A 27,150-nucleotide genomic window follows, 5' to 3' on the forward strand; every position below is an offset into this window, starting at 1 on the left:
CCATGCCACAGAACGAAGCCTGGTAAGATGCAGGTATCTGAAACTGAGGACAAAATGGATCCCTAAATATCATCTGACAAAAGTATTTGAGATATTTTTGCAGCTGAAAAGTACACCTCCGTACAGGCAATAAAACACTGCATTTTTTCTTAACCTTCTTGGAGCAGCAAAGACAAAACTACCCCATAGAGTGCTTCAAGAGAACTCCGTTCTTGTGTGATCAAGTCCTCAAACCATGGAGTAGTTTCCTTCAGAGTAATTTGGAGCTTCTCTACAAAGGCAGACCTACAAATGTGCTTCCTCCATCTAACTCATTCTTCTGCTATGACAGAAGGACAAGCAAGATCCAGTGCAAACCCAAGCAATAACACTCCATATGTACAATTGTGTATTTAAAACCCGTATGAACTAGTGTGTAGTCCCTGTTGCAACAGACTTTACAGCTACCCCACTACTGACCACCACTCTATTTTCCTGTGCACTGTAATGACTATCACACCTGGGAGTGTACAAAACTAAAATAAATGAGCTGGGATTGATCACACTGGAAAGGCAATACTTACTCCTGCAATCAAAGTAAATTTTGTTTTAACAGGATCATCAGAAAGGAGTGTGGAGGGTGACAATCTATCCAGAACAAAGCAAAGCAAAGCAACAAAACCAAACCCAAAATGTGGCATCTGGACAGAGAACCTCACCTTTTCCTTTCAAACAGGTCCAGCCATAGACAGTGAGAAGTGACAACCAAGTCCCACCCCATCATAAACATTCCTAAAATGTAGCTTCACAGGTTCCTAAAACCTATGAAGCCTAATAGATCTGCGTCTCTTTAATAGCTGGATCAAAAGGCAAGAAGCTCTGAGGGAACAACTTCTTGCCATCCATTTTCTAACGCATCACAAAATGCTTAAGAGTTTGGACCCTCCATCATTTGTTGTGATGGAAAACCAACATTGCTAGGTGCTTTATCTCTGGTAAGTTTTTCTGAAGTTGCAATGAACATATCTCTTCATAAACACAGCTGTCTAACTAGGGCTCTTAACTGTGATTTGATTTCAGTTTAAGGAGTGAAGTTTATGATAGCATTTCTCTTTACTCAAACAGCGTGAGGACAGAGCGCATGGGAGGTGGAAGAAGAGGACCTCCTGCAGCCAGCAGTCATCATTTCAAAATCTAGAATTGCTCATTTTTATTTTTAGAGGAAACATCAAATGCACTGAAACTTTACACAGCCACATTTAGCACTAAAATAAGTTGCTGATACATAATTATAAGTGGAAATGACAATCTTTCATCACCCAATACCCATTGTTTTTATTGCTATTCTTCTCATTATTTTTCCCTCTGAAATACATTTTAGAATATAGCGGTTCTCTGCGGAGACAGGAATCTACAAGCGTTCACCAGTAAAAATTGTTTAGACAATGAAATAGGCACAAAATCAACAAAGTTCTATAAAAATGCAATTCAGCTCTGTGAAAATTAGTCTAAAGGGTTCTTGAAGGTAGAAAGATTCCTATTCCTTTCTTCCCTATTGTTAGGGTATAATTTTCTACAAATTTAATAAGCAAATCCAACAAATCACATAAAAATGTATCATTTTCTATAATAATCCTGACAACAGCTATACAGGACTTGTATGTCATTAATATCTTAGGTCACGCACAAAAATGTACATCAAAGCACATACTCTCCTTAATGGGTTTGTATATATGTATGCTCTCAACATGCCATATTACTACAAAATCACCAAGGTCAATTTTTCAAAGTGAAATCACCCGGTGGTTTTATTTATTTTTTTAAAATGAGTGATATCACCAGCACCTTCACAAGAACTTTATTTCTGTTTTGTTCTGCTTTACTATTTTAATGAACCAAATAAGCCCTTTGACAAGGACAGTGTCAGCTTAGCCTTCTGGGTCTCACAGCTTTCTCCCAGCTACTTCACCCCCCCAGTTATCAAACATTAGCCACTGAAGTCCGTGTTACGCATTAGTAAACCTGATTCTTCAACTCTGAAGCACTGCTAGAACCTCATTTTGATATGGACAGGCCCACTAATATTAACTGTGGGAACATTTAGGCCTTTTCCTGTCAGCAGACAATTTACTTCTGCTTTCTCAAGTCCCATGAAGAATGTTCCTCAGAGGACAGCATGACAACAACAAAGTTATGTAGGTATTTTAGGAGTTGGTATTTCTTTTGGCTGATTTTTCACAAAGGGATATTTTTTCCCCATTGCTTTTTAAAATACAAAACCAACAAGGAAGTACACTAGCAGAAGCTCACTCAGCTTTTTGAGAAGAGAATAGTTTCCCTTTTTAATCAAATCCCTTCTTCTCAATGATGTCAATTTTACTGACTTTGATTTAATCCACACATGATAGGCTTCAGATTAATGCAGGACTCGTATTATTTTTAAGTGATGAGTTAATTTTTCAAAATCAACCAATTGTCCTAAGAATGTTATTTCTTTTAAAAAGTGACTTAAACACTGAGAGCCACATTTGTAAATGCTTTTAAGATCCCAAACGTATCTCATGAATTGGGAATGTCAGAACTTCCTTACTACAAGATTAAAACAAACAAATTTATTATTTAAACCAACTAAATCACATGTGAAGCAAACTGAGACAACTGCAACTGCTAAAAGGTGAACATCATAGAATTCAGACCTATACAGTTTCACATGAACACTAAAATAGGGTCCACCCTAAAGGAGCAGTCTGAAAGCTTTTCAGCACAGATTCTTACGTCGGAGACTGTGATCTTTCCATCTGTCATTATCATCCCACATACACCTTTAGATTGGAAGCCACTTCACAGTGGCGCTTCTTAAGATCTTTTTGACAAATGTATTTGTTGCAATTTCTTCCATTTCTCCCTGGCACAAGGGAGCCCAAGGTGATCTAAGGAAGTATAAGGACCCCTTTGTCGTAAGGCAATGAAACCCCCAGCTCTGCAGCTCACTCGCACATCTAGAAGCTCCCAAGGGTCTCCCTGTTGGAGTAAGCAAGGACGTGCAGGAGTGCTACTGCTTTTCCATCTCCTTGCCTCCTCACTCTCCTGGAACCACTAGTGTCCTGATCCTGGGGCAGGAGTGATAGCAAGGGACAAGAGCTAGCCAGATCTTAGCAGTCATGCTGAACTAACCTACTTAACAGCAGGTCTAGACATACAAGTACAAATTTACTTCATCTAACTTTACACACTTAGTTGAGGTACTTAACCCCAAAACTGGATTCTAGCTATCTTAACACATTGATGACAATTTGTATGGTTTTAGATAACCTGGAATGCAATTTTCTTTCTCCATCTTCTTTGGCTCCATAGTTACAAACAGAAGTAATGCTTCTACCAGCTCCCAAAGGAAAACTTATTGAAATATGGAGCTGGGAATTCTCAGAAGAGCTTCCCATTTTCTATCATTTTTCCACAAGCTTAAACTAACATTTGTGTCTCAATGGAAGACATTAACTAAGATAGTAACAACAGACTGCCTCATTTGATCATACATGGTATCTGCTGGTTTTAAACTTTATTTATGTTCTTTTAACTTAAAAATGAAAGCAATGTGTATTTCCAACCACGCCTGGCTTTCACAACAGCCAGAGCAACTTTCTTTTATGTAACTATATACCTGTGTATTAATACAATTATACTTCAGTTAACCTCCAATAGATCACTGCCATGAAGAGCATAACAGTCAACACAACCCCCTCCATAACAGACTCATTCAAATGCAGAATGCAAGATCACAGAAGCACTCTTGCTGTGTGCACACCTTGGTGTCCTCTTTTGGCTTTCCAAATCAAAACACACATCCATTACTTAGCTGAAGAAGTGACCCAAATTGAAGAGCTGTGGGCACAGCAGCCTTCCTAAATACTGGTGTGATGCCCTGTGCAGTTCTGAAGTATATCTGGGATAAATAAGGTGAGGCAATATTACTGTAGGACACTGAGGCAAAAGTAATGCCCTCCAGTAATGCTCTATTGCTCACAGCAATAGCAGCAAAATAATCAAGTTTTCTGATTGGAACTGACATGTATCAAAAAGAAAATTAGAAGAACACACAGTTGCTCCTAACAAAAACCCTAGTTTTAATATAGAAAATCCCTTTCTATACTGCTATACTTTATAAATAACAGTAACAAGATTGGCTAAGATTCAAAAAATAACGGGTAGAAACTTTCAAAAGTTCAGAACAAAAGCATATATAAAGTTCGCAAAACGTTACTGTAAAGGACAAGATTAAGAGCCCATTACATTTAAGCTAAGGCAGGCAAAGGGGGAAGGTGTTTCATAAAGTAAGGGGACAGTGCCAACAGGGGCAGCATTCATTTTTACTGTAAGCCAAAATGCCATTACTATTACAAATGATGCAGAAGTTGTATCAGGTAAAACATGTGTGACCTGAGCACATCAGCAGAACAGAGCATGAGATTCAGCTGCCTACATCCACTGCCTCGATCCACCGTAGCCTGCATGAACCCTGTTTAGTCTGCAGCTCCAGTAGACACTGATCTCCTTGCAGATGCTGTGCCACAACTGCCAGCTTGGCCTATATATAAAAATGCTGCACGTGCCTTTGTTTATAAAAATGAATCCCACACAAATAGTCTGGAGAGGCTGTAAGGAATATTACCATTGCACACGGTCAATTCAGGTGAGGTACCTGTGATTATGAGGATTAGCCTTAGGAAAAGGAAACCTACATCCTATGATAGGTTATGTTTTCACACTATTTTTATTTGAGGATAACTATGTAATCTTGCTTGCAGCTAGTCATGATACACAGTGCAACCATGACAGATCCAGCACAGTGGATACTGGGATTCAAGGGTGGCTCTTTGGCACTTTTATATAGACTACTCACGAAAAGGGTACTAAAAAGGGGGTGAAAACACAGCAAAACACGCATGGGCAATATGCTAATTTTCCCATATAGCCTCACCAATTCACCTCAGCCTTGATATGCATCAAACTCCTTTTTTTCTCTCCTATGCCTCTCCTGATGAGAGACTGACAGCCACATTTTAGTGTGGTGGTTTTCTACTTAGGGTAAATACTCACTAGGGACAAGCATTAGACCACCAGACATGATTTCACTTATTGCCCAAGAGAGCACTTAAGCTTATTTCTTGAACAGTGAAAGGCTAATATAATGTTTAAACACAACGTTGATTACTGAGATGCTTTCCTTCACTTACTATTTTATGTCGTTACTTGTTTTGCAGTAAAACTTAAGTTCACATTTATCAAGGCACTTAGTCCACATTTCATCAAAACATATATATACCCCTGAGAAACATGAATTTTGCTCTCTCCATATTAAAAATTGTTCTGTTGAATCAAAAGATTGACAGAAAAAAAAAAAAAAAATCAAGTACTGCACTGAAGGAATGGCAAGCTTGTACTGGAACATGACAACCCACTTCAGAAACTGCTGTTCTGCATAGGAAAATGTGGGCATCACTGGAGATGTATGGAAGATGTCTGTGGGCCTGTCTTCAGGAGAGAACTGTTCTGTCATAACAGCCTGCTATAATGTGTACACTGCAAAATTTCCTACAGTACTGAACTCCGTGGGATTTCTGCTGGAGAATACTTTTGGCCCTCCACAAATGCCACCAGGAGATTCAATACAGAGCTCAAGTATAAGAAAAGGCAGTTGAAAATAGGGCAGTTTACTCCTCCTTTGAAAAGGATAAACAGGACTGTAATAAGAAAATTGGATTTTATTATTTTTATAAAATTTATTATATTTATTATTTTTATAAAATAGATGCTTAACAACTCATATTGACCTCTAACACTGTAGTCTTCCTGTCTCTTATTTTTCTACTTATTTAAGCAAAGACGCTTCTCTAATACAGAGACCAAGGACTGATTTTGCACATCACATCCACAGTAACAAAAGGAATAACTAGTGCTACACTTTTGTATGTGGAACCATCTACTTTATGAACACAAGTTCACATGTTGCACACAAGGAAGTTAACAGGGCTAGAATGTCTTGGGAGCCCAGCTCTGGAAAAGACACAACATAGTTGCGTGCTTTCTAGCTGAATAAACTACTCATGCAGTTTTAGCTACCAGTTTTTCCTAGATTGCTTGCTTATCAGTTGATTACCAAGAAACTGAGTTGCATAGCAAAGTAAAACACCATTAGCTGTTTAAAAAAATATATATCCTTTAACAACCTACTTAGCCAGTAGCAGAGAAGGAAGAAACTAATCTATACTGATCTCATGTTAAGGTTTTTTGCCAAACGTGATTTGAGAGTTCACCTTGGATCAAGTGCAGTATTTAATACAGTATCATTTGACCAATGTACTGCTGGGAGACAGAATGATCTAGTAGATATTTCTATCTGTAACTATTAGTATGATCCTTGAAATATGAACCGTTAAGCCTTATGACAGTGAAGTTTTTAATGACAAACATGATAAGGCATAAGTATATTACAACTAAGGCTACCATCGGTTTTTTACTTAAATCTTTGGCTTGCTTTCTACTTGCTAAGGTTCCCACAAGAAGGCCTCTACTGCTAGATTTCTCTGAGAACACGTTCTGTCTTACAGGGTTGGTTACCTTTCAATTATCAAGGGAAAGAATTCATCTGCTTCCTTAAAGTAGAGCCAATGAGCCTTTCCAGTAATGGTCAATTATGAAAAGATTCACTTTTCACTTCATGATAAACTAGACGTTTATGTCCTCGTCATGACTGTTTCCTGTGAAAAAAAGCATTCCACACAGCTCATGATGAAGAAGAAAAATACCAAAGAATTTGCTTTTTTTTCCTCCAACTGCTTCAGGGTTCTTCCTTGGTTTTCTTCATTATTTTGTTTAATCCTTTCTTCCATGTCACTGCTTTAAGTTTATTCACATTTTAATGCAGCTGACAAATCATATATTTCATACATACAAAATCATATTTCATAATCTCACATGCTAGTAAAATGTAAAAACTCAATATGCAAACAAATCCTATGCAAATGTTAACTAATAATCATTGTTACTAGCTTAGCCTAGCTAAAAAAACCCTAATGATGGAGACTAGTAAATTGCTCCAATTTCACAGCCTACAGAGGTTTTCTGGTGGGCTCTCTTTTTGTTGTTTATTTAAGAAACACCTCATTATATTCCTTGTCTATTGTCTCTGCTAAAAATAAGACATATACATCAAGCCAAAGAGTTTCATAAGATTTTAAGAGGTAGAAGAAGGAATGAACCACTTTGTTCGTCCACTTTACCCTGGTTTGGAAGTCACATTTTTCTTTCTGAAAGAATCAACAGGAATTACTGTAGTACTCTACATTAATCCACATCCTAGTATACTGACATTAATATTACTGTTTAACTTTCTCAAACTTGTTTTTTTCAAGGTTATATTTCACCATATTCACTAAAATAGGGCAATTATGAATTGGTGGTCTAACAAAAATCCAAAACATGCCAGATATGAGCTACAGTCACTTCAGTTCAAATCACATTCAAGCATCACTGTGTACACATTTTGATGCATTAAAATAACTGCCTTAATCTTTATGTGCATTAGGATCGAATCGCCCAGTGGACATTGGGAATTTAAACTAGTGAAAATAACTGTGCTCTGCAGACAGTGGCACCTTTTCCAGAGGTTCTCTGAGGGAAGCTTTAATTTGTGCTTAGGGCTTCATGGGAGCCCTACCAGTAAAGGTGCCTTGGGGACATGCTGAATTCATATCACTATAACACGCATGCATGTATGTGTGCAGGAGGCCACACTAGTCACAGGTAAGACAGACAAATCAAACAGTAGCATCCCCCCATCAGCTTTTCTATTATCTGCCCCACTTTGTGCCAATTTCCTCCAGCTTCCCCAACACCTCTTGCTTTGCTGTTCTTCCTTAAGACATGGGATGGGGATTTGTCAAAGTCAATGAGCACTTTATTACAGTGAGAGTGCTCAGTAATGAACAATTCAGCAATTTAATGAGATTCTGTAGATCTGTCTCCAGCCTGTCCATCAAGTTTCACTTCTATAAAGCACCCTGACACTAATCCTCTGGCATACCCAATCTTCACCCTGGGCTGAATATTAGATTCTTCCATGGTATATTGCATTACCACTATAACCTTAGCAAAAATGATGAACTTAACTACACTTGAGGCAATATAGCTGGTCTGATTTGATTTTCTTCTATTGGGTTGACTATGAGGGAATTACTTATTTACTAAGATAAAGCAAAAAAACAGTTTCTTATTGCCTTCTGAATGCCTAAATTGGTAAATACTTCTGTGTGTCTTTTTAATTCAGTTTGTACAACTAGGAATAAATATATATTTATAAATATTCCAGGTCCCCAGAATGAATTAAAAGACACACACACGTTTTGCCTGCAGCGGAAAAGTAGTTTAAAAAAAATTCTTCGGAACAGCATTAGTAACCTTTAGAGAGGCAATTATGATAACATTTAAATGGACAGTGTGGAGTTTGTTGTCACTCAGAAAGCAGCATATTACCTATAAGTATCTCTCCCCAGTATGACCCTGGAACAGAAACAGAATCTTTGTCATATTTGCCTCATAAAGTGTTCATTGACTGGACTGCACACAATTAAGAAAATTATTTCTGAGTTCTTCCTGCAAGACAGGACAATGACACAAGATTTAAGAACTCTCACTTCCCAAACTTTGTTTCAGCAGGTTGCAGAGGGCAGATTACTCTGGATACGCTTTCTCATTACTGAGCTGGCATTTGTATGGCTTTCTGTAGCAACTTTTCTAGCAAAAGTATACCCAAGCATGTAGCTAGGAGATTTCAATGACCCTGCAGAGAAATTATGATAAAACCCAACTGGCCAATCAGTCATGCCCCATATATGAACTTGTACATCAAAACCTTTTCTGATAAAGAGAATATGGGCTAGGAGTCAGAGTATCGTGCCTTAAAAAAACAAACCAAACCCACCATCATGGGTAGTGTGCTGCAGGTCTTGTTGTACAGACATCCTCCAGAGACTAGGACAGGAAAGAGTCTAACTTTTTATTAGTATTTGCAGAAAATATCATCTCTGTAAAATGCTCTATAACCTAAAGCTTTAGAGTTTTGGAAACAAATATGCCAGTTACCAGCCTGAAGGATTAAGTTACATTTGCATACTGTCTTTGTGGTTTGAAGAGCTTAACTAGACATTTTTATTTCTTAAGAATAAATATTTTGTTTCAGTGTGACGTTATTCCTCCACAGAACATGAAGTGCCCCACAGATGAACACACGTTTTACGCTTTAAGAAAACGATGGCATATAAAAGAAATTATTTGGTTAGAATAATCCAAAAGATAAGTGGATAAATAACAGGGATTGAAATATAAATCGGTCTTCTGACTCTCAGTCTTCTCTGTTGGACCAACATTGACCCACTTCCTAAAAAGAAAGCACAAGTTTCTTTCAAGCAAGTTATATTCTACCTTGAAATACCCTGAAATACTTTCCTCTATAAAACATGACAGCAAAAAGGAAACAGAAAGAAGTGTTTGGGTAACCAACATTATAGACATTTCCTTCCACTATATCATGAATTGCAGTTTTTACAGACATATGATGGGAACATTTCCAAGGATAGATTTTAGTTTAGTTTTTGTGTTTCTCTTTACAGGCTACGTGTTTTTTTCATATTAGGTTTCCCCTCCACACACACTAAAGGTCACAACATAATGGTTTTATCTGCTTATATTCTACAGCTACCAACCTGGCCCTTTTCTAGATCCAGCTTTTTTAAAGGAAATGATCGCCATCTTCAGCTTCTTGCCGCAAACCTTCCACTGAAGCCTCCACTCATCTCTGAGCAGAGCAGCCTGTGTGATGATTCTCTAATTTGCTTCAGGCAAAGTCAGCTCTGGTGGCCTAAACAATTTAAATGACTATTGAAGTTACACAGCTAAGTTTGTCTGAAGTGAATGGGAGAGACTGCAGAAGCAGGTTTGCCACCAGACTTGTGGCACTAGCCTCACCAGAGGCAATGATAATTGAGTTGCATGCATCAGCCATCTCTTCCCATGAACAGAGTTAGATCTCAAAGAAAATCTCTGGCTATATCTGAATAACACAAGCATTAAGACAAATTTCTTTTTCAAACAAACTAATTGCATTAACACAACACAACATTTTTTGAATTTCATTTAAAATTTTCCCTTGGTTGTTACTCACAGTTTTTGCTCAAGTGCTTATTCTCCCTCGAGATTGCTCCAGGGTTTCAAAACAACAGATTACTGCTATGGTTTATAGAGTATCACACATTCACTTGTTCACCAATCTCCTTACCTGCCAGATTTGTTCTTCACTGAGTGAAGTGAGTCTATCACTTTTAAAAACCTCTCGAAGGAGACAGTATGGGAGTGCCAGAACTTCTTCAGGATGACTCTTCAATAGCTCAGAGAGATGTTTTACTAAGAAGTCAACCACTGCATTCTCCAACAAAGTGAGGTTGAAGAGGTCCGCAAGCTTATACAGGTCCAAGTAATTAAAACTATTTAATTCCTAAACAAGTGAAGCAAACAAAATATGTCTCAGAAAAAAAAAAAAAAACAAAACAGAGAACAAAAAACCCCACAAGTCTCAGATAATGAAAAAGGGTTGTTCTTTTGGAGCTGTGGAGAAGGAAGGCAATGTAACTTGAAATTAATTAACACAGCCTCATTCAAAATGTATGTGTAAATGTTACCAGTGCATATGCAAATATATAAGATAGTACTAATTTATATTGCAACTGCTAAGGTTATATACGCATAAAGCATCTGTAAGAAATACGGATTTGTACATAATATAATAAACCAGCATGATTTACACTGTATAACAAGAGCTCACAGGAGTTAACAAGTGGATTTAAAAAAAAAAAGTATGTTAACTACAATGGTTTGTTACAAAGCAATTGTTTGTTCATTATTTACTGTTTTGATTGAGCTAGAGCACCTGTGTAGTACAACTTTTAGTTCCATGAAACCTCACAAAATACGAGATGCTGAGCTACATTTTATTACGTATAAATTTATCTTCAATGAACACATAGACCCCTTTTTCCCCAATCATTGATATCAGCCTATAGTGGATGTTGGCCTCATATTTTTTCTGCTGCTAGAAGAAGGGGGAGAAAATCTGCAGAGCCAAAAGCTACGGTAACTCAGGGCAGGAAGTTTTTTTACATCCTGGTAACAGATAACCTATATTTACAGGCTAACATTTTCAACTTGGCATCCCTTGTAAATTAGCTAACTAGTGCTATTCTAGACCATACTGTTCCCTTCAGGGGAGAGGCCAGGAATTCATCCATATTAGCGAAAAGCACCCAGGATGTCTGGGAAATAAGCATGTTTACCCATTTTCTCTGTTCTTGCTGTATGCTCTCACCTCCCTTCCTCTCCCCTCTGCAATCCTGGTTTTCATCTTCCAATTTACCGCATTGCTCCCTATCAGCTGCCTTCTCCTTGACCAGCTCCATGTGTGAAAATGACAAGAAGTCTTGTCAGTTTCACTTTGCTGGTTAGTTAACATAGGGACTAGAGCAGGAAAGAGAAACAGACTAAATTAAGTCAATTTCACTTTCACTGCTCTGCTGGATGGAATGGCAGCACCAAATGAAACTGACAAGAAATCTTGTAAATGTCAAATGAGCTGCACGGCTGGCAGATAGAGCAGAGTAACAGGGAAGATGGGAAAGTGCGAAGAGGGGTGTTTTTGGAATGTTTTATGGACTACATCTTGAACGTGTGAATTGGGTGGCTGTCCCAATGACTGTGGAGCTGTTTATGCATATGCAATGGAGAGTGGAGAAAGAATTTTTTTCACCTGCTTAGAGGAGTCAGTACTGGAGGAAACTGAAGCAAATTCCTGTGGAGGCTCCTGCTTGTTACATAATCTCCCAGTCTGAACGGCGCACCTTCCCTAGCAGAGTTGTACGTTAAAGACAAATCCTATCCATTATCTAATTAAACTGCCGCATACAAGTTTCACATTGTTTTCTTGGAAGAACAAAGAAAAGTTCTCCATGTTGTCAGAACAAGCACTAACAGCCATCATGCCAAAAGCCACAGATATTCTAGCGTCAATTCCTCTTCACGCTAACATAGAGGAGGTAAGGATAAATCCTCCCCAATTGCAGAAAGAGAATGGAATGAATTTTACATGAGAGGTATCTGGTCTGTGTGCTTGCTCAGTGATTTAATATCTGCAGATCACAGATGGTACCTCACACCACCACTTCTGTGATGGCCATGCAATGGTGGCAACAACACAGAGGAGTAAAATCAAAGTAAACATCACAGCATTTGTCAAGCAACAACCATGGTTTATTGTCCCTGGTTTGGAAGACTATCTTTTCAAAGAACTCCCTGATTGAATGAATGCCAAACATCCAGAAAGAAATTTAGAAGAGCTCAGTGTATATTTATTGAGCTCTTTTGTAGTCAACAGCTATATCTGGGGAGGATTAAAATAAACAAATAAATAATCAAGCATTGTGATCTGAGGATCAACAGCCCATCTAAATTACAGGCCTGATCAAACCCCACTAAGTGTCAATGGAGAAGGACAGATGGCTCTTGGTAGACTTCAGAAGAGGACAATACTGGAGATAACATAATAAAGTCCTTCCTCATTAGAGAGAAACAGTAACATGACACACATGCAGTTTTCCCCTGAAAAAATCTTCACATTTTCAAGTGAAATCTGAAAGACACTGGTAAGCCTTCATTTTTGGTTTGGGTATTTTTGATGATCCCCTAAACTCCCCAATCCCCTCAAATCAACACCAATTGAAGTTTTTTATGAAAGCTGTCATACAGTTGAAGAGGCCAAATATACTTATGGATGGATAAATAAACTCTCAGCAGTTGTTTATTTACAATATTATTTATTTTTATGTGTTCACTTATTTCAGATGCTTATTTATTTATGTGTCTATTTATTTATTTATTATGGGGGCTTATTTGTTTACTTATTTTCATTGGTAAGCTTCAGAGGATTTTCGACACTTTGCCTAACATAATGTGTTAGTGACCTGCTGGACTTAGGGTTTACTGCTTGATGAATATTGCAAGTATATTTTGTTAAAACTGGTCTTGGCCTTTAATCAGAAACATTTGTTTCTGGTTTGTAAGGTTAGAGTTGATCTACAGGTTTGTATTTCACAGCCGAAGAAGCAAAAGTGCATTAGGTTTTACAAATGAAAACTATCAGACTGTCATACCAATATTCAAATCAAAATTATACAGTACTATACATTACTGTCTCTGTGATGATACTAGAGGGCAAAAATGTCACACTGAGATTGCAAGATGTATACCACAGATCAGATAACTTAGCTTTTTGTATGTGGTAAGACATTCAGAAACATCAGACTAAAATGTAGTATGTAAGTTAGTTGCAAAACATTTAAAAAAAAAAAAATGCCCCCTACCTTCTAGCTTTAAAAATATCCAACTGGAAGTATCAAAGCAATCACTGTCAACTCAGTCCGATGTGAATAGATTTTCAAACTAAACTCTTAATTGAATTAAAAACTTTGTTAAAAAATGAAATAGGTTACTATGTAATTAAAATTAGGTGTGGTCATGAAAAACAGTTCTGGCAGCCTCTGTTTTCCACAAATTTTATTATATTGTGTTAAAAGAGCAGCTACAAAATTCAAAAGTATGCAACTTTCCAGTACTGTATCGCAGTATACGTTCTTTAAAAACTTGCAATACAAAACAGGCTTATGTAAATTATTGAAACTTTTAATCTTCTTTTTATAAACTTTTAAATATATGCCACTTATCTTTTTTGAACTGAAGGATGAAATATGAACACAAGCAGAACTGTCACTAAGAGCTGAAGGGAATTAGGGAAAGGTAGTGATCCTATCTCTTCTAATATGATGTATGTTACACTGCTGAAACACATTCAGACTAAGAAAATACGTATAAGATTATATATACAGATCTTAAAACTAACAGTTGAAGTAGTCCTAAAAATCTCACAGTAAACTAAAACCAATTTGATAAATTTGCCAAATTATTTATCAATATCTACTTCTAAAATGAGAAACCATCTTTGATCCTATGCATTCTACTTACTATACATCCCCCTGCTTCCCCCCTCTCTGAAGAGAATCCATTGTTCTATACTACCGGTCTTCCGATTCAGTAGTATCAACCTTTAGACGTCAACCAATTTAACAATGAGATGGCATTTAAAACCCTTGTAAAAGAAAAGCAGTTTTCTGAACAAACAATCTGAAAGATGACAATATTAAATATTCAAAATAAATGATGTGACATTGTCCATGTTTTAATACGGAGGTGTATTTTAATATAGAGATATGATAAATTGTCAAACAGGAATAATAGATATAAACATTGTATTTAAATTACTTCCAAATCCATCTTTATTCGTTTGTACTTTAAAGAATAATTGCCTTCCACAAGCCACAGAAAGGGATGTAAGTAACAGATTGATAAATTAGAGTTAATCATAACCAAGTACACAGCAGACTACAATATACCTCTATTCCTCTGCTCTGTGTTATAAATAGCAGAAAAAGCACAAGGAGAACTAAGGGGAAAGAATGCATTTCTTTATGACCTTATTTGAAAGATAAACTCCTTGGGGAAATACAATTTATTCAGATTATCAAGACCCTGCTGTGCAAATCTACAGTCTGGGAGCACACTACAGAGATCAAACAATATTTACTTTATTCTGTTGGGTATAAAAGCTTTTAATGAATGCATAATTAAGACAGAAAAAGTATATACAGCTTTAGAATTCCACTGCCAAGCCAAGCCATTAATATCCAAAGTATCTTACCCAGTTGTAACTCCACCTGCTTCCTATTTAGATTACGACACTGTTATAAATCAAAGTATTAAATTACTAGCCCTGCTGCTATAACAGAGAAGAGTTGCATGGTGACACTATTTCCCCTTTTAGGAAAAGGGGTTCAGCATCTTTAAAGCAAAAAAGGAAGTGTGAGGTCTCTGGGACAGGGACATGTTTTTTCAAAGTCCGTAATCAGCATCTAGCACAACAGGGTCTTGACCCTACATCCTCCAGGTTCTCTGCTATGTTAAATACTAAGAACCAGCTGCATCATTCAGAAGAGAACCTTGACATAAATCATAGCAAAGACAGACTCTAAATAGATAAGAGATAGTAACAAAATGAAAAATAGTGACAAAAATATACCTATTTGACAACAAAAAGGATCAACACAGTTTTAAGAGAAAAGAAATCCGCTTCTGTTGGTTCTAGCTCTTCCTTTCTATATCAAAGGTTCTAGTTCTGCAAAACTTCACACATTTACACAAGAACTAACAGATCATGCACATACTCAATAGCACAGCAACAGACATACGTATTTCATACTAAGCGTAAGCACAAATCCTTCAAAAACTGTATTTTTAGATCTTTGAAATTTTCTTCCACTAAACACCAAAGCCATCCAGTGGAACCATGAAAGACATTTTGCTGAAGCCTGGTCACAGTGGAACAGCTGGGTCAGAGTTTTGCAGTGTATAAAACTGTTTACATTTATTACAAGATCAGTGTCAACTGTAGATGTATTATGTATTTATAGGCACAGTAAAGGACGACTTCTTGAGTGACTCATTTTATAAAATTAATTTTTCTGGTACATCACTGCTTTCTCAATACTTTTCTGTAATTCTTGCTTTTGTGTTCTCTTTTAAGCATGTAAAGTTATTTTGTATCCTTGCTGTTTTTCAACAAGAGCAACAATGTCAAAACATTTCAGCCCTATTATTTTCCTTCTACCCTAGGAGAATTAATTTCCTTTCTCACTTATGCTATATCTGCTTAGTTTTCAGTTTCAATCCTGCTGGTTGGTGCTAGTAAGCACCCTCTTCGAAGGCAGGGAAGAGGCCTGTGACCTTCACAAGCACAGTGGAAAGACATGACATTCTCAGATTGCTCATGTGATGAGACTAGTGTGGTCTTCGAAAAAGAAAGTGAAATGTGCCATATGCAAATACTCAAAACCAAAAAGGTAAACAGTTTCTAGAATCTCAGATAGATTAATCTAAGTTATTAAATAGTACAAATATTTTCAAATGGCAATCTAATTAAATATTTTAAGTAACCCTGATTATACATACCTTTCATATATTGCATACATTATTATGTGTATCATGGAGAGAAATATAACAATGAAACATTAAGACTACACAGTTAAAGTTTCATGGTACCACAGGAACAACCACAGACTTTTCAATAGCTGTTTTCCCTTGCTAAACAGATGCTGCTGTGGGAATTTTTAATTTTTTTTTTTAGTCTTTTTTTTTTTTTTTTTTTTTTTTAACTGCATCTGGCACAGAAACTCCCCAAATGAAAAGCCTCACATCTCACCTGGTTTCACATCTTGCCAGGCATTCCTGGCAATAGAAAACTGTAGCAATCAGTATTGTTTAACAAATAAAAATACAGGGATGAAACAGAACATGGAGATCATCTAACCCTTCACCTGGTCCTTTTATACCATTTCAGACAGTAGAAACCCAAAGGGAGGATTTAATCAGATTTACCAATGTTTACAGTTTTTGCCAATTATGAGAACCTGTCTTTTCTTCAAATATGTTATGAGGAATGACATAATCCTGCATTCTTTACTCCAGCAGAAATCACAGAATATTGGTAGATAGTCTTTACAGATGTTTTATTACTTTATATTTTTGCTAACTCTTTAGAGTTACTACAGTTCTTGAGGAAAGCTGAAAACTACTTGGCTAACCCATCAACCACCAGCAATCTTTTATAGTAAACGTTCACTTTTTGTTGTCGCTAATACTGTCAAATTCAGAAAGAGCAAGTGTTGTCCTTCAGACACCCAAAGTTCACAGGAGTAGCAGTTAAAAAAAATAATTACCATCAAGAATAAAGAAAAATAGGACTGCACAATACTATTGCTTCCAATTCTTTTGTAGACTCTAATAACAGTTTAAGGCCATGAGAATAGAGGAGTGGAAGCCTATTCCCCTACTATACTAGACAAGCTCATCAAATCATCTTCATAATAAATTAAGAAAGATCCATCTTAAAACTTGCTCTCTTCTTGCTCCCAACTACTATTATGAGAAGGCTCAGCTGATTTTGAGACTCCATCTCCTAATTTCCAGTTTAATTTACTCAGTTTATATGCATTTGTTCCTCTGCCAACATTATGTTTTAGTTTTAACAGCACTCTGCCTCTCTCCCTGCTCCCCCCTCCCCTGTATTTATTCCCTTGATATATTTACCGAAAGCAATCATATTTCTCCTCAGCCCTCATTTTGCTAGACTAAACAAGCCAAGCTCTTTTAATCTGTTCATGTAAAACAGGTCTTCCTGATCATCTTAGCTGCCCTTTTCTATGCCTCTCCCAGTCTGACTTCATTTATTCCTCTGCATGGGCAAACTCTTCAGACTACTCGTGATTTTTCAGCAGTACCTTGTACACCAGCATTAATATTTCCTTAGTGTTATAAATTACCTTACATGAAATATCATAGACTCAAACTGCCTTTTCTTGATGGTATGACATTAGTAGCTCAAAGCCATCCTATGATTTAATACACAAAAATTCTCTGTAAAATTGGTCCTCAAGTGAGACACAATAACAGCCCTCTGTCTGTCAGGAAGGACAGAAATAATATGACATGTTACAAATAGGAATTGAGTGTGATCCACTGAGATGCAGTAGATTCTACTGAGGATGCTCAGAAATTATTTTCCAATTGTTTATTTAATTCCTTTCTATATTTGAGTAACGGATCTTGTAATTGTACTGGTACATACCAGTTACTTATTAGGGGAAAAATTATTTCAATAATTTTCTTAAGATTTGTTTCAAAAGTAGGCAAGGAAATCCCCCTGATATTCAGAAAAACAAAATAAGTTTTAAATCAATATAAAGTATAAAAAACCTTTCAAACATAGTGAAAGTACAAGTAGAAAATATGTTTCTAATACACAGTATGTTAAAGTGTGATTTTTATTCTTAATCCCCATCTCCATTACCAGCATGGAGGGGAGAGGGAAAGTTAAAAAAAAAAAAAAATTCCACATTACTGATAGATCTGTTAGTAGAGGTATTAAGGTACCTGGCTGTTCCCCTTTTCAATGCCTTTTTTCAATAACTTACTATTTTGCCAACATTTACTACTTCAAAGCTGAAGTTTTCCAGCCTCAAGATGAATGTCTTTAAAATGTCTTGAAAACATCTCAAAAAGCATATTACACATTACTAAGAATGAGACTGACAGGAAAAGACCATTGCTCTTCCACATTAAAAATATTCAGAATGGAAATAGCTCACATGAGCTGCCGTCACTGTGAAAAACTTCTGTTGACCTCCCTCATCAGCCTCTAGAAAAATAAACAGTTTGGATATGCTCAGTAATGACTTCTTTGAACTTTGCAGCTAAAATCTCATCCCATTCTAGTTGCACTGTCCATATTCTATTCCACAGCTAAGCAAGATCCTGTCTGCATCATTGTCCACTGTGGGCCAAATCACAATGACAAAACCCGAAGGCTGAAAGTCCATTTCCATTGTGCTGCTTAGGATCCACTATGGAGCCCCAGCAGGTCAGAGAAACACTATCACTTCTAAATGCAGAAGCATGAAAAAAAACCCAGACCAAAGAACAGGAGAGCAGATCTAGACAAGAAGCCCAGAGATAACAAGGAGCAAACTGTACTGGAATCTAGCAGGAGAGTTAGAATCACAATCCAGAGAAGACATGGCTTAAGGAGGCTGGGTGATAGTTCCAACTCTGCACAATATGTAAAGTTATAAATTACATAAATGTAAATGAATAATGATGAAGATGGATAATAGCATGATAGTCACCAACTAAAAAAGGAAGTCAACACTCATGATGTTGCGCTAAAGAATGTTGCGCTAAAGAATAAACAGGGAGCATATTCCAAAATTATCAATATATTAACGCTCTAGGTATAAATAAGAACAGGGGAGGTGTTCATGTGCAAAGAACATATAATATGATTCAAACAACTCTGTTACAGAATCTTTTTATGACATTTTATTTCTGGAACATTTCAATGATGTATACGTGTGCTCTGTAATAAACCTAGCAAGGGACCACTTTTCTTAAAAACCTGTCTCTGCTTCAGAATCCCAGGCAACAGCCTGTCACCAAATGCTTAGGGATTACAAAGCTAATAAACACATCTAAAAATGGAGAATTAGAAAAGGGTAACTGTAGTGAGCTGGACATCTAGTATCACCAGAGAATGAAACAAACTGTCTAAAATGTCTAAAATGATGGGTTAATTAAGACAGACAAATTAAAATCTCGGGAATATTTGCTAAACAACCCACAGCAACAAAACTTTCTCAGAATTTTAAGGCAGTATGTGATACTCTATCTACAGAAAGGCTGAATCCAGTGCAGGATAACTCAATACTAAGTGTAATTTTGATAGACAAAGCAGAATCAGCCACCAATTTGAAATCAGTAGTTCCTAATGCATTGTAAGAATCACATCACCCCAGCTATCTACTAACATTTGACTTGTATGAAAGCAACAAGGCATCAGTAGGGGAACTTATTTTTTGAAACCTCAAGAGAGCTCATTTTCCCAAGTTTACAGGAAACATTGGCAGAACAAAATGGCACAAATTTAACATAAGGAATATTAAAGTTGAGCATTATAATATTTGATAAATTTCATATATTACATATTTTTAGTAGGATGCATCTTAGATGGATCAAAGATTTGTTCAATGACAATCTCAAAATGAAGTTATTAATGGTAAGTTATAAAGCAGTGTAAATTTTTCCAGCAAAGACCTCAAGGCATTGATTCTTGGTCCAATGCTGTTAACAGCTTAATTGAACTAGAGAATGGTAAGTTTTGCCTGCAGAGTTTGCGGAAGACTCTGCAAAAGCACTGGGGTAAAAAATTATGAGAATGACAGAATATGAGTATTGTCTGGTTTTCCTGGGAAAGTAATCACATTTAAAAAAAAAAAAAAAAAATCTGAGAACCAGTAACACGCTGATACAGAAAATATACCAGGCTCTATTTGGAACAATGTTTACAGGTCATCAGGAGGCACTAAGAAGTGGTCATAAACAGCTACATCAGTTCTCAGAACAGTGCTGTGGCAAAAAAAAAAGGTTCATGTCATAAAATGCACGAGTACTGTCCAATAAAAGAAACAAACCCTCTTGCTGCTTCAACATTGCATTTTTAAGGCTACTGCTCAAATATTGGTCTCAGTTCTGAAGTCCGCACTTTAAGAATATGAAAATACTATAAGCTGGAAAACCAACCTTGCAAGATTTAAGGTGCTCAACTTAGTTTTTTAAAGAAAGACTCCTGGAGGATTTGATCTTGAGCAAAGATATTTATAAAATGGAAAGAATATATGAAAGCAAAAGAGTTCTGACCAAATTTTCAGAAAATAGTTTCTGGCTTATCAATATAGGATCAAAGTTATCCTGGCCACTGGACTAGGAAGTACAGGACTGTGCACATTGCTTTTGTGTGATAACAAACATTTTGCAACTCTGCATTAAAAAAAAATGAGTGCAATAAAACAAGTTTCTTGCCAATTGTCCGAACAGGTAAAGAAGGAAATATTTGCACAATGTGACCTCTCAGGATATATGGTTTCACATTCCTCTGAAGAGCAAGAGACTTGATGCAGCTGCAGGAAGGTAGGAGGGTACTCAGCAGTTAAAAGAAGCTGGTTATAAGTATGTGAATGATAAAATGGCAACATTTCCATTTTATTTGGAAAACTGCTATTTGTTCAGGTATCTCTCTGCTCCTGCAATATCTGACCTCAGCTCAAAAAATCACTAAGAATTTTTTTGCTCACAGCACTAAATGAAGGCAAATTCTCATTTTACAGAGAAAAAAGGAGGAGCAGAAGAATAATTTAGACAACTTCCCATGACGCAGAAGATACAAAAACCAGAACCTCAAATGCCTGGAACCCACTCCAGTGCTCCAGTAGTTAGGCAATTCTTTTCTTCCCCACCCCACCCGCAAATTTAACACAATTTGAAGTTATTTATACAGCTCAATCTATCAGCAAAATGTCTGTAACTTGTTTTGTATAAGCATTATGTCTCAGCATAACAAAACCCTCTACAATACTCTGTGTCTAGATTTATGCAGCAAAAAAACCATCTCTTTCCCATGACTAGGAGCTGTGCTGATTAGTAGGTTTACTACATAATAATCAGAACTGATTTCAGGAGGTAAACAGGATAAAAAAGGATAGCAGTAGTCCACATACAGGAAGAAAAGTAAAAGAATGAAAAAAATTCTGGAAGCACCACTGAATTACAAAAAAAAATAATTCAGTATGTGAGGATCAAGGAGGATTTGCTTGTATTTTAAGTATTATTGACTAGGGATTCACTTATCACTCTCTTGGTCAGAAATTATTATAAAACTGACTCTCAAAACCAGAAAACCTAGAAAGGGCAAATCCCAAATGTAAAAATGGACCTTGACACAATGCCCAGTCTGACATTTCCTACATCTGACCTTCAGTAGTGCCAAACAAGTCACAAGTACTCCCCAAACTAACACAGGTGAATGTTCACACTGCTGAAGGTGCTAAGCATCAGGAGGGCATGAGCCTTCAAAGATCATGCTGACTTTTGCTCATTTAGTTCCTAGCCGTTCTTACCAAGAATAAAAAAATAATCCCCCCCCCCCCCCCCGAATCTCAAACAGCTAATGGTCAGAACTCCGTGCTTTACCACCAAGGCTTTTTTTCCACAGAAATATAGAAAAGTATTTAATCAATGTATCATATATTTAACACACGTAATCATATGATGAAATTCTCACTGGCTTCAAGATTTCACCTGAAGACACCACCTTTAAAAACAGAATAGATCATTGCAGGCCCAATTTCTAAGTGTTCACAACTACAGACGCTTGCCAGTATTTCAAAATCCTGAAGTACATGAAGGGCCCCCCTCTTCTGTATCCCCCTTTAAACACAATCAGAATGAAATGAAGCCAGACACCCTTTAACAGAAAATTGGAAGGGCATTTAGAGGAGGGACATAGCTCAATTACTTCAAAAAGAATGTATTTCTGCAGCTAATCTAACAAGAACAGTCACCATTTTAAAAAATGAACCAGAAATATTCACCACACACACTGATCATTTTCGCTACTTGTTTTATTCCTTTTCAAGAAGTTCCATTAATCTGTTCAACTTTTGGTCCAGGGCTGAACAGTGCTGTATGAGTCCGGAACTTGATTAGGACTTTTTACCAATGGTGTATAATACCCATGCAAGTTAAGACCCACAACAGTATCTAGATAGTCAATTAATTTCATGTATTTAGTTACAGTAAACATTCAGTATCAGTCTCTGGGGATCCTTGACATCACCATTGTATACATATACTCCCTGCATACTTCAGTTCCCAGTGAAGATGGTAATGCTGCAAATATGAGTAAAAATATTGTGAGACAGGCAAAAACAAAATACAAGCACATATAAACACTGATTTGGGGCTTGGCATACGACACTGGGCCTATCCCCCTAGCTTTCTCCATGTCCACAACATGCCATTTCAAGTCAGTGGGAATTCCAGTCCCAATGTGTTTTGGGGGCTGAACATACCTGAGGTTACTACAATACTTTCCCCATGATAAATGGGTGTGCTTAGATGCTATGGAAATTCAAAGCCTTTTGCATATAGAATTAGAACAGATGTGGCTTATGGTAAACAAGGAGAAAACACTGAAATGGAATTTAGAAAAAACCTCCTTTGAGTGGCATTGGAAACTTTCACAACAAAGATCAAGGTGTTTACAAGGCAAGTCCAGCCAATATATTACTACTCCTCTAATCCAGAGGACACAACAGCTCCTATAAAAATTACTGTAGGGACAATTCCATGTGTTACCAGCTCAGTTCCCACTGAACCGCAAATAAAAGTCCTGGTTTAAGTCACTCAATATCCAACGCCACCTATGCAGCTAGACACACTCTGTGGTAGAAATCACAAATTCTGTAAGACTCTGTTGAAACAGATGGGAAATTTAGCAGCAACTTCCTCCAAATTAATAAACAGATGTTTAGAATAGATTACACAGGAAAACAAGTGAATAAAATCACAAACATTTTTCAGTTTGAAATAACACACTTGCAGGACATTATTGATGGTTAATAAAGTTGTTGATACCACTAATCTTTAGGTTTGTATCTTTAATTTTTAAAATTAGTGAGATGAATGAGGACAATTTATAACTTGCAAAGCTCTGATTACATATTGGCTGAAGATTCAGTAAGACAGCGTGTATACATTTATATTCATTCTGGGTTCAAGGCCTATTCAATACCCTGGACAGAAATCAAGTTTTTGTTTTAAATAGAATTAGTCTACATCACAATTCTGAAGCAGGATACTGGTTCCCTGGCAAATTCTACTGTGATGCAGTCGTGCAAACAAAACATTATAAACGATGGAACATGCTAAAATGCTGTTTCATTTACTGCTGCTAAGGCATCTACTGGAAAACATCAACGTTACATGGAACTTGTTTCCTTCTTTGTGCTCCCCTACAAACTGGAATGGTTCAGTGAACAATGTTTCTCTATTAAGTTCTGAAACAGTATTTAACAGCAGTTAAAACTAGATGATAATTTGGGGTACTTCCATTTCTGAAGCTACTTATGCATACTTTGGGCTTAGGTCATTTTCATAACAAATCTTTCTTCTTAACTAGCACACCACACTAGTTGAGTGTGTTGTGAGCAGTTCAGATAGATGGATCAAACAGCAATGATTAAGCCATCAGAAAAACATAACAGGGGGCAGGGAATCAGCTACATAGATAGGCGTCACATTCAGATTTTTTGCCTTTAACGAGAGACGGTCTAAAGAAAAGTCTAAAATGCAAATACTGCCAAACTGGGGGATTTATCAACTTAGATCCTTATGACTTCAGTCCATCTCCACCACTACATAAACAAGGTTTTGAAAGGATTGTCTCTTGTGTTAAACTGGCTGTAAAATGAAAATAAAATTTACAAGGTCTTTATAACATCTTTTAAAGATGGAGCAGTCTCATTCACTATTTTCCTCAGTTTAATACTTCAAATGCCAAGTTGCCTCTCAAATTCCATCAAATAATACATTTTCTCATTCATTTTCTTAACAAACATTCTGCTTCTGCTTAACATTTCAAACTTGAAATTGATCCCTGTGAAAATAACGTTAGTGTGTTTAAAAATACAAAGTATAGAGGAGGTAAAAGATACTTCATAATTAAGAGGGGGAAAAAAAACAGTTCTATTTTGGCTAAGCCAGTACAGAGGAAAGAAAAATGGACAATTAACTCTCTACCACAGTGATACTTCTGAGATAAAATCAGACTGTAACTCACTTCAGGTCCAATGTTCTCTTCAGGTTCATAGGTTACAAATGATTTATAGTCACCATTTTGTACTTCGCATTCTGGCTTTTCCCGTATTAGTAAATACTTTATAACCAAAGCATTTTCATGTTTCAGAAATACCTTTGCTAAAATGGCCTAACACAACTCAAATTGCTTTAGATCAAAGCTGATTTAAATAAAATGTCCCTCTGCTTCTTTACAGGAGGTAAAAAAAATGCTCTGTATATCTGGTGCCTGTATTCCTGTTCTTTCACATTAGAGCTGTAAGTCTCCTCTTTCAGGTCACGTCTTCCGCATAAAAGTGCTAAACTAATGCCGCTTAATGACAAATTAATGTCCATGAATAAAAAATACACCTCTAATAGCATAGAGTAATTTGCCATTACAATATCATCATTGGACATGCCCCTGGTTTAATACGATGTATTTAATTCATAACTTAATGAGTGATATATAAAAAGAGAGAGATGAACCCTGCAATTACATTTATGTGAGTCTGTCACCTTATTTGTAAAACCTTAGAGTCATTTACATTCAAATTAGAACAAATGAGTGATTTCACAAAGTGCAGTGATAAATGACCATTGCTGCACAAGACAGAACTGTATTTCCTGTGAAAACATTAACAGTTTCCTATTATTTGTTAAAAATTACAATGCATATTGCCCAGTGTTGTGTGAATAATGACTTTTTTACTGATTAGGTCAGAAGACTAATACAGAGTAAAAATAAATAATTTTTCTTTTCATTTTTTTCTGATTTTAGCTTGAATTTATCTGCTCAAACTGTTACGGACTCACACTGCCACCTGCTGCCCACGCCTGGGGAGGAAGGGCCCTGACTGCTTTATTTCAACTCCAGTTCAGCCACTCAGGTTTCATCTCTTGCAATCAAACAAATTTTCCTGCCAGATTGCTAAATGGGCATGTCGCCGAGGACACCAGCAGATAAGGGTAGCTGCACTACCCAATTACGAATACTGCCATTTTGGGGGCCCGTGCATCTACACCACCTCAATTAGTAAGGAGAATTAAAAACTACAGACATTGGGGGGCAGGAGGGACAGGGTGGACATAAAACATTATTATTGGTAATAAATGGTAGATGGTAATAAAACCAACGAAGGATTTTGTACACTAAGCATTCTGGGGTTCATCAGACTCTGTTTACAGCTTTATAAAAATACTAGAAAGATTCCAGAAGCAGGAATCTTTCAGGGCCTGAGGGACAGAAAGGTCAGGTAGGGAGGCAACATTGGCTAGAAAGACAACACGAGAAGGGCAGGGAGGGAAACAGTAAAGCAATACAGCTTCTTTGTTCCTATTTAAAACACACACCAAAGCTGCTCTCCCTTCCTGACAGAAATTGCAGAGAAGGAAGATGTAGTAGTATTTGCCTCTTCCCAACTTGTGACCTCTCCTGCAACTCTGATGCGGAAAACTGGCAATGTGCATCCATACGACTAGTTAGACAGCAGGGACCTTTAATCTTGCCAGCAGTAGTAAACCTAGACACTCCACCATCATTTTTTACACATCCATCAGCAATTCCAATTCAGCTTTGCCAACTATTACTTCATTAGGAAAAGCAGCGCGCACACACACACACACAAAGCCAGCAGGTTCCTGACCATAGTTGCACCGCTTTCTCTTAACAGTTAACACCCCAGGAGTAGAATATCCACTATCACACCACAGCTAAAGAGCAGCAAGTGGCTTACAGTAAGAATGGGATTCAAAGTGACTGGGTATACCGTTTTTACTTTCCTCAGACACCAACTGAAAAATGGAGAAAACCACCATAATTTTTTTCCTGAGTCCCATTCTAAGTTGGAATCCTCAGTAGCGCATTCACATTTCATATATATAAATCTGTATCTCTGTAATGTATCTGTATGTTAAAGAGAGAGAGGAGATAAATTCCCGAAGTTATATTTGAGCTTTGTACAAGAACTTCCCTAATGACTGTCAATAGCTCAATGACTCAACAGCTGACAAAACATGCTCCCTCAAAAAATAGCAGGCTAGCACAGCAACAACTGGTTGCGTAACACTGAAAACTGGCGAAATGCAAGATGACATTATTTCTGTGTAGTTTGTGTTCTTGTTATGCGAAGGTCACTCTTTCCACCACGGGATAAAGTTGGTAGACTCAAGTTTGATGGTGGTGGTTTTATAAAACTCCACTCTAATTCTGGGAGAGTGTGGGGGTGGAGAGTGTGCATGCATGTACTTAGATTAAAAACTCAGTATTAGTTAAAAAAAGGCAAGCCCTGGTTGCTAGATGACCTTTAGATTTTTTTCCAGCAGTTTAATTTGCTCTATATGAAAAACCCAGGAACTAAAATCCCAACTGAGCTGGGGCTTCTAGCAATACAAAGGTGATGCTCTCAATCTCTAGTGTAAGAATTAATTCATCTCTGAAGGAGTGTATCTTAGTGAAATTTGGGATTGTGTTGTTGGCACTATTCCAAATGGAGAAGTTGGGTTTAAGAAAAAATAGCTTTGAAGCTCTGGCCCCACCACAAATGTAAACCATGCACTCTCCTTTTAATTCCACAGGCAGATTCATTTGTAGCTTCTTCCTTTTAAAAACAGTAACATATTTCAATCTATAAACACATTCAAATAGTTTAAAATTAGTAGAAGGAAAGATCCAGATCATTAGGTGTTCATACACCATGAAAAACTTTTGGTTTATAAGCCTAGATTGACCATTAC

The 27,150-nt window shown here is 36.9% G+C and overlaps 1 protein-coding gene across 8 annotated transcripts in view; it reads right to left on the reverse strand.

Annotated features, from left to right (window-relative positions):
- Nucleotides 1–27,150, reverse strand: part of KLHL32 (kelch like family member 32) — a 131,925-nt gene that overhangs the window by 28,975 nt on the left and 75,800 nt on the right. For 6 of the 8 annotated variants that reach the window (XR_008234304.1, XR_008234303.1, XM_052781466.1 and 3 more), the window contains one exon: nt 10,313–10,528. The exons of 1 other annotated variant lie outside the window; for it this stretch is intronic. Coding sequence is in view for 4 of the 7 variants with exons in the window: in XM_052781466.1 (XP_052637426.1) it covers nt 10,313–10,528 (216 nt within the window). In the remaining 3 variants the exon portion in view is untranslated. Of the gene's footprint in view, nt 1–10,312; nt 10,529–27,150 lie in introns of those variants that run through there. One more of the 8 variants, XM_052781473.1, reaches the window with a different exon arrangement.

Source organism: Harpia harpyja, chromosome 3, assembly GCF_026419915.1.
Source record: "Harpia harpyja isolate bHarHar1 chromosome 3, bHarHar1 primary haplotype, whole genome shotgun sequence".
Lineage (NCBI taxonomy): Eukaryota > Metazoa > Chordata > Aves > Accipitriformes > Accipitridae > Harpia > Harpia harpyja.